The 11,333-nt window shown below is 43.3% G+C and overlaps 1 protein-coding gene across 1 annotated transcript in view; it reads left to right on the forward strand.

The window, feature by feature from the left end:
* LOC110532882 (endothelin receptor type B-like) overlaps positions 1–11,075 on the forward strand; it is a 12,875-nt gene extending 1,800 nt beyond the window's left edge. Inside the window, exons 3-11 of the mRNA XM_036987091.1 lie at positions 648–2,339; positions 3,913–4,040; positions 4,276–4,422; positions 6,594–6,645; positions 7,811–7,963; positions 8,078–8,211; positions 9,066–9,174; positions 10,147–10,252; positions 10,427–11,075. Of these exons, the coding sequence (XP_036842986.1) occupies positions 1,788–2,339; positions 3,913–4,040; positions 4,276–4,422; positions 6,594–6,645; positions 7,811–7,963; positions 8,078–8,211; positions 9,066–9,174; positions 10,147–10,252; positions 10,427–10,464 (1,419 nt within the window). The 5' untranslated portion in view covers positions 648–1,787 and the 3' untranslated portion in view covers positions 10,465–11,075. The remainder of the gene's footprint in view (positions 1–647; positions 2,340–3,912; positions 4,041–4,275; positions 4,423–6,593; positions 6,646–7,810; positions 7,964–8,077; positions 8,212–9,065; positions 9,175–10,146; positions 10,253–10,426) is intronic.
* Positions 11,076–11,333: the final 258 nt, after the last annotated feature.

Consider the following 11,333-nt stretch of genomic DNA (forward strand, 5'->3'; position numbering starts at 1 on the left):
GAGAGACAGGAGAGAGAGAGGGAGAGAGACAGGAGAGAGAGAGGGAGAGAGACAGGGGAGAGAGAGACAGGAGGGAGAGAGACAGGGGATAGAGAGACAGGAGAGAGAGAGACAGGGGAGAGAGAGAGGCAGGGGGAGAGAGAAAGGAGAGAGAGAGGGAGAGAGACAGGGGAGAGAGAGACAGGAGAGCGAGAGGGAGAGAGAGAGGGAGAGAGAGACAGGAGGGAGAGAGACAGGGGAGAGAGAGAGGCAGGGGGAGAGAGAAAGGAGGGAGAGAGGGAGAGAGACAGGGGAGAGAGCGACAGGGGAGAGAGAGGGAGAGAGACAGGAGAGAGAGAGGGAGAGAGACAGGGGAGAGAGAGACAGGAGGGAGAGAGACAGGGGATAGAGAGACAGGAGAGAGAGAGGTGGGGAGTTATTTCATTGTTTATGTGTCAGTAATTGAAACAGGATACCGGTGTTAGAGTCAGTCTACTACAGATTGATCTTAATGACTCTGTTAGGACAGTAGAGGGGTTGGACAGTTCGTTTCAAGAAATATAAAGTACAAGAAAACCAAGTTAAGAAATAAAGATTTGTGCCCCTCCACAAATCCTGTCCTTTGTCATATTAGCAATATTTCCTCTCCTTTTTCCCCTTTTCTCCAGAGGACCTGTGGAACCTCCCTAGTGGAATCCTGAATCACTGTGGAACCTCCCTAGTGGAATCCTGAATCACTGTGGAACCTCCCTAGTAGAATCCTGAATCACTGTGGAACCTCCCTAGTGGAATCCTGAATCACTGTGGAATCTCCCTAGTAGAATCCCGAATCACTGTGGAATCTCCCTAGTAGAATCCCGAATCACTGTGGAATCTCCCTAGTAGAATCCTGAATCACTGTGGAACCTCCCTAGTGGAATCCTGAATCACTGTGGAACCTCCCTAGTAGAATCCTGAATCACTGTGGAACCTCCCTAGTGGAATCCTGAATCACTGTGGAACCTCCCTAGTGGAATCTGAATCACTGTGGAACCTCCCTAGTAGAATCCTGAATCACTGTGGAACCTCCCTAGTGGAATCCTGAATCACTGTGGAACCTCCCTAGTGGAATCCTGAATCACTGTGGAACCTCCCTAGTGGAATCTGAATCACTGTGGAACCTCCCTAGTAGAATCCTGAATCACTGTGGAATCCCTAGTAGAATCCTGAATCACTGTGGAACCTTCCTAGTGGAATCCTGACTCACTGTGGAACCTCCCTAGTGGAATCCTGAATCACTGTGGAACCTCCCTAGTGGAATCCTGAATCACTGTGGAACCTCCCTAGTGGAATCTGAATCACTGTGGAACCTCCCTAGTGGAATCCTGAATCACTGTGGAATCTCCCTAGTAGAATCCCGAATCACTGTGGAATCTCCCTAGTAGAATCCCGAATCACTGTGGAATCTCCCTAGTAGAATCCTGAATCACTGTGGAACCTCCCTAGTGGAATCCTGAATCACTGTGGAATCCCTAGTAGAATCCTGAATCACTGTGGAACCTTCCTAGTGGAATCCTGACTCACTGTGGAACCTCCCTAGTGGAATCCTGAATCACTGTGGAACCTCCCTAGTGGAATCCTGAATCACTGTGGAACCTCCCTAGTGGAATCTGAATCACTGTGGAACCTCCCTAGTAGAATCCTGAATCACTGTGGAATCTCCCTAGTAGAATCCTGAATCACTGTGGAATCTAGAACTATCCTGCCTGGAATCCTCCATCTCTTCCCTGAACTGTTGAATACGTTCTAGAACAGGTTCTAGAGTCAGAATGGGTTCTACTGTTCCTGTTTCGTCCATGTTGTTGGTGCTGGTGGTGTTCCACACCTTCACAGTGGGACAGTGTCAGAGCCAACCCAGCCTGACAGGAAATCTCCCTGTCTCAGCCTTCCACAGTACAGACACCCCCCTGGGTCTGCTACTGGACCCCCAAAACCCCTCCCAAAACCCCCAAGACATCGCATCTCTGAACCTCATTACCCCCATCTCATCCACACCCTCTCCTGACTCTGACCGTGGACACCAACATCTGAAACACGGACCCCATCACCTCACCTCCAACACGTCGTCCTGGGCAGTGCGTGTTCAGCCTGTAGTGCCCCCTGTCTGCCACCAGGTGACCTTCATAAAGACAGCCTTTAAATACATAAACACAGTGATTAGCTGTGTGATATTCATGGTGGGGATGGTGGGAAACGCCACTCTACTGAGGATTATCTACCTGAATAAGACGATGAGGAATGGACCTAACGCCCTGATCGCCAGCCTGGCCCTGGGAGATCTGATCTATATCACTATAGATATACCCATCAACGTTTATAAGGTAAAAAAAATATATATATATTTTTACAGATGCCGTATCTTAATTTGATGATCTTGATTTTTCCTGCACAGAAAGAAATGCAAACTTTTAGTGTATTCAAGGTTTAAAAAATAACAAATAAAAAGGCTGGTAAAGTTTTGTAATTTCCACTTTGACACGAAATATGTATCAACCCCTACAAACATGAATTATATAGTAATATATGTAATAATCCATGAATTATATAGTAATATATATAATAATCCATGAATTATATAGTAATATATATAATAATCTATGAATTATATAATAATATATATAATAATCCATGAATTATATAGTAATATATTTAATAATCCATGAATTATATAGTAATATATATAATAATCCATGAATTATATAGTAATATATATAATAATCCATGAATTATATAGTAATATATTTAATAATCCATGAATTATATAGTAATATATTTAATAATCCATGAATTATATAATAATATATATAATAATCCATGAATTATATAGTAATATATATAATAATCCATGAATTATATAGTAATATATTTAATAATCCATGAATTATATAGTAATATATTTAATAATCCATGAATTATATAGTAATATATTTAATAATCCATGAATTATATAATAATATATATAATAATCCATGAATTATATAGTAATATATATAATAATCCATGAATTATATAGTAATATATATAATAATCCATGAATTATAATCAGCGTTTCCTGATGCTGCAGGACTGTTTTCATTGCTGTGAGAAACTGGCTCAAACTGGCTCAATATAATATATCTAAATCCCACAAACTGAACTCTGGACCTCGAAGCCGGTACCACTGCTTGTTTTCATTGTTCCCCTCTAATCAGGGGACCTTGGACCCCAGGTGGGTGCAATGCTTCCCACATTTGTGCCAAGTCGGCTAGACGTCCTTTGGATGGTTGGCCAGTCTTGATACACACAGGAAACTGTTGAGAGTGGGGGGGGAAACCTGCAGCGTTGCAGTTCTTGACACAAGACCAGGTGCACCTGACACATACTACCATACCCTGTTCAAAGGCACTTAAATATTTCTGTCTTGCCCATTCACTCTGTCTCTCTGTCTCTCTGTCTCTCTGTCTGTCTGTCTGTCTGAATATTCTCTACATAGGCCACTACCAGAGTTGGTTATAAGCAGTGCACTAAACAGGGAATAGGTGTCTCCTCTCCTCTCCTCTCCTCCCCTCCTCTATATTTTAGCTCCTGGCTGGCTCGTGGCCGTTTGATGACAGCTCCATTGGTCTGTTCCTCTGTAAACTGTTCCCCTCCCCTCCTCCCCTCCCCTCCTCTCCCCTCCCCTCCCCTCTCCTCTCCTCTCCTCTCCTCTCCTCTCCTCTCCTCTCCTCTCCTCTCCTCTCCTCTCCTCCTCTATATTTTAGCTCCTGGCTGGCTCGTGGCCATTTGATGACAGCTCCATTGGTCTGTTCCTCTGTAAACTGTTCCCCTCCCCTCCCCTCCTCTCCCCTCCCCTTCCCTCTCCTCCCCTTTCCTCTCCTCTCCTCTAATCCTACCATCTCCTCCTCTATATTTTAGCTCCTGGTTGGCTCGTGGCCGTTCGATGACAGCTCCATTGGTCTGTTCCTCTGTAAACTGTTCCCCTTCCTGCAGAAAGCTTCTGTTGGCATCACTGTACTCAACCTGTGTGCCCTGAGCATGGACAGGTAAGACACACACACACACACACACACACACACACCTCCACACTAAGCTCAACCATCATGGTTTTGTCCCAAAGCACACCTAGTAGTGCACTAAATAGGGAATAGGGAGGCCCTGCTAGAAGGACAGGGAAATGAACTAAGATAACTGTGTGTGTGTCTGTCTATGTGTGTGTGTGCGTGCGGTTGTGTCTGTCTGTGTGTGTGTGTGTGTGTGTGTGTGTCTGTGTGTGTGTAGGTATCGTGCGGTAGCGTCATGGAGCAGGGTCCAGGGTGTCGGTGTTCCCCTGTTAACAGCAGTAGAGATCATCTCTATATGGCTGTTATCCATTCTGATGGCTGTACCAGAGGCAATAGGATTCAACATGGTCACCTTTGAGTACAGGTAACACACACAGACACACACACACACACACACACACACACACACACACACACACACACACACACACACACACACACGGTTTTTACCTCTGCATATTTATTGTGGTCGATGTTTCGGTTCAAGGCCTTGTTCAGTTTCAGTTTGGTAGTGTGTTAAGGTAACCCTATTGGTAGTGTGTTAAGGTAACCCTATTGGTAGTGTGTTAATAAGGTAACCCTATTGGTAGTGTGTTAATAAGGTAACCCTATTGGCAGTGTGTTAATAAGGTAACCCTAATGGTAGTGTGTTAATAAGGTAACCCTATTGGTAGTGTGTTAATAAGGTAACCCTATTGGTAGTGTGTTAATAAGGTAACCCTATTGGTAGTGTGTTAAGGTAACCCTATTGGTAGTGTGTTAATAAGGTAACCCTATTGGTAGTGTGTTAATAAGGTAACCCTATTGGTAGTGTGTTAAGGTAACCCTATTGGTAGTGTGTTAATAAGGTAACCCTATTGGTAGTGTGTTAATAAGGTAACCCTATTGGTAGTGTGTTAATAAGGTAACCCTATTGGTAGTGTGTTAAGGTAACCCTATTGGTAGTGTGTTAATAAGGTAACCCTATTGGTAGTGTGTTAATAAGGTAACCCTATTGGTAGTGTGTTAATAAGGTAACCCTATTGGTAGTGTGTTAATAAGGTAACCCTATTGGTAGTGTGTTAATAAGGTAAGCCTATTGGTAGTGTGTTAATAAGGTAACCCTATTGGTAGTGTGTTAATAAGGTAACCCTATTGGTAGTGTGTTAATAAGGTAACCCTATTGGTAGTGTGTGTTAAGGTAACCCTATTGGTAGTGTGTTAAGGTAACCCTATTGGTAGTGTGTTAATAAGGTAACCCTATTGGTAGTGTGTTAAGGTAACCCTATTGGTAGTGTGTTAATAAGGTAACCCTATTGGTAGTGTGTTAATAAGGTAACCCTATTGGTAGTGTGTTAATAAGGTAAGCCTATTGGTAGTGTGTTAATAAGGTAACCCTATTGGTAGTGTGTTAAGGTAACCCTATTGGTAGTGTGTTAATAAGGTAACCCTATTGGTAGTGTGTTAATAAGGTAACCCTATTGGTAGTGTGTGTTAAGGTAACCCTATTGGTAGTGTGTTAAGGTAACCCTATTGGTAGTGTGTTAATAAGGTAACCCTATTGGTAGTGTGTTAATAAGGTAACCCTATTGGTAGTGTGTTAATAAGGTAACCCTATTGGTAGTGTGTTAAGGTAACCCTATTGGTAGTGTGTTAATAAGGTAACCCTATTGGTAGTGTGTTAATAAGGTAAACCTATTGGTAGTGTGTTAATAAGGTAACCCTATTGGTAGTGTGTTAAGGTAACCCTATTGGTAGTGTGTTAATAAGGTAACCCTATTGGTAGTGTGTTAATAAGGTAACCCTATTGGTAGTGTGTTAATAAGGTAACCCTATTGGTAGTGTGTTAAGGTAACCCTATTGGTAGTGTGTTAATAAGGTAACCCTATTGGTAGTGTGTTAATAAGGTAACCCTATTGGTAGTGTGTTAATAAGGTAACCCTATTGGTAGTGTGTTAAGGTAACCCTATTGGTAGTGTGTTAATAAGGTAACCCTATTGGTAGTGTGTTAATAAGGTAACCCTATTGGTAGTGTGTTAATAAGGTAACCCTATTGGTAGTGTGTTAATAAGGTAACCCTATTGGTAGTGTGTTAATAAGGTAACCCTATTGGTAGTGTGTTAATAAGGTAACCCTATTGGTAGTGTGTTAAGGTAACCCTATTGGTAGTGTGTTAATAAGGTAACCCTATTGGTAGTGTGTTAATAAGGTAACCCTATTGGTAGTGTGTTAATAAGGTAACCCTATTGGTAGTGTGTTAAGGTAACCCTATTGGTGGTGTGTTAATAAGGTAACCCTATTGGTAGTGTGTTAATAAGGTAACCCTATTGGTAGTGTGTTAAGGTAACCCTATTGGTAGTGTGTTAATAAGGTAAACCTATTGGTAGTGTGTTAAGGTAACCCTATTGGTAGTGTGTGTGTTAAGGTAACCCTATTGGTAGTGTGTTAATAAGGTAAACCTATTGGTAGTGTGTTAAGGTAGCCCTATTGGTAGTGTGTGTGTTAAGGTAACCCTATTGGCAGTGTGTGTTAAGGTAACCCTATTGTTTTAAACAGGAACGCGACCATACGGACCTGCATGCTCAACCCACAGACACCATTCATGACGGTGAGAAGGGGGGGGGGGGGGGGGGGTTAGTGCACGTGTGTGTTTTTATGTACGGTGGGTTGAGATCTGGTGACTGAGACGGACATGGCATACGGTGCATCCTGAAAGTATTCAGACCCCTCGATTATTTCCACATTTTGTTACGTTACAGCCTTATTCTAAAATGGATTCAATTGTATTTTTTTCCTCATCAATCTACACACAATACCCCTTAATGACATCACAATACCCCATAATGACATCACACTACCCCTTAATGACATCACAATACCACATAATGACATCACAATACTCCTTAATGACATCACAATACCCCATAATGACATCACAATACCCCTTAATGACATCACAATACCCCTTAATGACATCACAATACCCCATAATGACATCACAATACCCCTTAATGACATCACAATACCCCTTAATGACATCACAATACCACATAATGACATCACAATACCCCTTAATGACATCACAATACCACATAATGACATCACAATACCCCTTAATGACATCACAATACCCCATAATGACATCACAATACCCCTTAATGACATCACAATACCACATAATGACATCACAATACCCCTTAATGACATCACAATACCCCATAATAGCATCACAATACCCTATAATGACATCACAATACCCCATAATAGCATCACAATACCCCATAATGACATCACAAGACCCCATAACGACATCACAATACCCCATTATGACATCACAATACCCCATAATGACATCACAATACCCGATAATGACATCACAATACCCCATAATGACATCACAATACCCCATAATAACATCACAATACCCCATAATGACATCACAATACCCCATAATGTCAAAGCAAAAACAGTTTTTAATGTTTTATTCTTGCAAATCTATACAAAATAAAAAACAGAAATATCACATTTACATAAGTATTCAGACTCTTTACTCAGTACTTTGTTGAAGCAGGGGTTAGGCTTGTGTTGAGGATCTGAATCACTGTCCTGGAGTTTGTTGCTGTTGAACTGGTGTTTAATGTGTGTGTAGGGGAGGGTAATATTGTTTGTGTTGTTTGTGTTGTTCTCTAGTTCTACCGGGATGCCAAAGACTGGTGTTTAATGTGTGTGTAGGGGAGGGTAATATTGTTTGTGTTGTTTGTGTTGTTCTGTAGTTCTACCGGGATGCCAAAGACTGGTGGTTGTTTGGATTCTATTTCTGTGTTCCGTTGGCGTGTTCCGCAGTGTTCTACACTCTGATGACATGTGAGATGTTACATCACAGGAACGGATCTCTCCGCATCGCGCTCAGCGAACACCTCAAACAGGTACACACACGCACGCGCACGCACACACACACACACACACACCCACACACACACACACACACACACACACACTCCCTCTCTACGCCCTCTCTCCTCACCCCTGTCTCTCTGTAGCGTCGGGAGGTAGCCAAGGCAGTGTTCTGTCTGGTCTTGATCTTCGCTCTGTGCTGGTTCCCTCTGCACCTCAGCAGGATCCTGAAGAAGATGGTTTACATGCCTCATGATGCCCGACGCTGTGAACTGCTCAAGTAGGGACACACACACACACACACGCTATCACGGACACACTAGCTACTAAATTGCGACAATTTAGATACATTTCTCAAAAAATGTACATTAAAATATATATTCTATCACTATATTCTAGTTTCCTGTTGGTCCTCGACTACTTCAGTATTAACTGTGTCTGTTGTTGTGTCTGTAGTTTCCTGTTGGTCCTCGACTACTTCAGTATTAACTGTGTCTGTTGTTGTGTCTGTAGTCTCCTGTTGTTCCTAGACAACTTCAGTATTGACTATGTATGTTGTTGTGTCTGTAGTCTCCTGTTGTTCCTAGACTACAGCAGTATTAACTGTGTCTGTTGTGTCTGTAGTTTCCTGTTGGTCCTGGACTACAGCAGTATTAACTGTGTCTGTTGTTGTGTCTGTAGTCTCCTGTTGTTCCTAGACTACAGCAGTATTATCCGTGTCTGTTGTTGTGTCTGTAGTTTCCTGTTGGTCCTCGACTACAGCAGTATTAACTGTGTCTGTTGTTGTGTCTGTAGTCTCCTGTTGTTCCTAGACTACAGCAGTATTATCCGTGTCTGTTGTTGTGTCTGTAGTCTCCTGTTGTTCCTAGACTACAGCAGTATTAACTGTGTCTGTTGTGTCTGTAGTTTCCTGTTGGTCCTGGACTACAGCAGTATTAACTGTGTCTGTTGTTGTGTCTGTAGTCTCCTGTTGTTCCTAGACTACAGCAGTATTATCCGTGTCTGTTGTTGTGTCTGTAGTTTCCTGTTGGTCCTCGACTACAGCAGTATTAACTGTGTCTGTTGTTGTGTCTGTAGTTTCCTGTTGTTCCTAGACTACAGCAGTATTAACTGTGTCTGTTGTTGTGTCTGTAGTTTCCTGTTGGTCCTCGACTACTTCAGTATTAACCTGGCCACAGTCAACTCCTGCATCAACCCCATCATACTCTACTTCGTCAGCAAGAAGTTCAAAAACTGCTTCAAGGTAGGACTGTGTGTGTGTGTGTGTGTGTGTGTGTGTGTGTGTGTGTGTGTGTGTGTGTGTGTGTGTGTGTGTGTGTGTGTGTGTGTGTGTGTGTGTGTGTGTGAGCTCTTCCAATGTCAAGCCACCTCTCGATCCATGATCCAATGAGGTCCTAGTGGCTGTGAGGTCATGGGTTCAATGGGTCGTGTGAGACAGATAACGGCAGGGACACACAGAGAGCAAGGGAGGGAAAGGGAGGGAGAGAGAGAGAGGGAGGGGGGAAAGGGTGAGAGAGAGAGGGAGGGAGAAAATGAGAGAGAGAGAGAGAAAATGAGAGAGAGAGAGAGAGAGAGAGAGAGAGAGAGAGAGAGAGAGAAAGAGAGACCAAAACAGAGTGAGTGGGGGGGAGCGAGAGGGAGTGTGGGAGAAGAGCCAGAGAGAGAGACATGGGGAGAAAGAGAGAGAGAGAGACGTGGAGAAAGAGAGAGAGGGGGAGTGTGGGAGAAGAGCCAGAGAGAGAGACATGGGGAGAAAGAGAGAGAGAGAGAGGGAGTGTGGGAGAAGAGCCAGAGAGAGAGACATGCTTGCTGTTTGGGGTTTTAGGCTGGGTTTATGTACAGCACTTTGAGATATCAGCTGATGTACAAAGGGCTATATAAATACATTTGATTTGATGGGGAGAAATAGAGAGAGAGACATGGGGAGAAAGAGAGACAGAGACATGGGGAGAAAGAGAGAGAGAGACATGGGGAGAAAGAGAGAGAGAGACATGGGGAGAAAGAGAGAGAGAGACATGGGGAGAAAGAGAGAGAGAGACATGGGGAGAAAGAGAGAGAGAGACATGGGGAGAAAGAGAGAGACAGAGACAGAGAGAGAGAAAGATAAAGAGGAGGGATAAATATAGAAAGGTTTCGACCCCAGAAATGCTCTGGGAAGAGTGTTCCTGTGTTATCTCCTCTAAACTCTTCCTCCATCCCTCTCTTCTTCCTCTAGTCATGTCTGTGTTGTTGGTGTGACTCCAGTTCCCTGATCGACAGTATGGTACCTCAGAACCTCAACGGAACCAGCCTACAGAATAAGAACCCAGATCAACAGTGTGGTACCTCAGAACCTCAATGGAACCAGCCTGAAGAATAAGAACCCAGATCAACAGTGTGGTACATCAGAACCTCAACGGAACCAGCCTACAGAATAAGAACCCAGATCAACAGTGTGGTACCTCTGAACCTCAACGGAACCAGCCTACAGAATAAGAACCCAGATCAACAGTGTGGTACCTCAGAACCTCAATGGAACCAGCCTGAAGAATAAGAACCCAGATCAACAGTGTGGTACCTCAGAACCTCAACAGAACCAGCCTGAAGAATAAGAACCCAGATCAACAGTGTGGTACCTCTGAACCTCAATGGAACCAGCCTGAAGAATAAGAACCCAGATCAACAGTGTGGTACCTCTGAACCTCAACGGAACCAACCTACAGAATAAGAACCCAGATCAACAGTGTGGTACCTCAGAACCTCAACAGAACCAGCCTGAAGAATAAGAACCCAGATCAACAGTGTGGTACCTCAGAACCTCAATGGAACCAGCCTGAAGAATAAGAACCCAGATCAACAGTATGGTACTTCAGAACCTCAACGGAACCAGCCTACAGAATAAGAACCCAGATCAACAGTGTGGTACCTCTGAACCTCAACGGAACCAGCCTACAGAATAAGAACCCAGATCAACAGTGTGGTACCTCAGAACCTCAATGGAACCAGCCTGAAGAATAAGAACCCAGATCAACAGTGTGGTACCTCAGAACCTCAACGGAACCAACCTACAGAATAAGAACCCCATAATGACAAAGCAAAAACTGTTTTGTAGAAAATGTTGCTAATTTAATACAAATAAATAACTGAAATATTCAATTTACAAAAGTATTCAGACCCTTTACTCAGTGCTTTGGAAGCGATTACAGAATCCAGTCTTCTTGGGTATGATGGTACAAGCTTGTCACACCTGTATTTGGGGAGTTTCTCCCATTCTTCTCTGCAGATCCTCTCAAGCTCTGTCAGGTTGGATGGGGAGCGTCGCTGCACAGCTATTTTCAGGTCTCTACAGAGATGTTCGATCGAGTTCAAGTCCGGGCTCTGGCTGGGCCACTCAAGAACATTCAGAGACTTGTCCTGAAGCCA

This window comes from Oncorhynchus mykiss, chromosome 9 (genome assembly GCF_013265735.2).
Source record: "Oncorhynchus mykiss isolate Arlee chromosome 9, USDA_OmykA_1.1, whole genome shotgun sequence".
Classification (NCBI taxonomy): domain Eukaryota; kingdom Metazoa; phylum Chordata; class Actinopteri; order Salmoniformes; family Salmonidae; genus Oncorhynchus; species Oncorhynchus mykiss.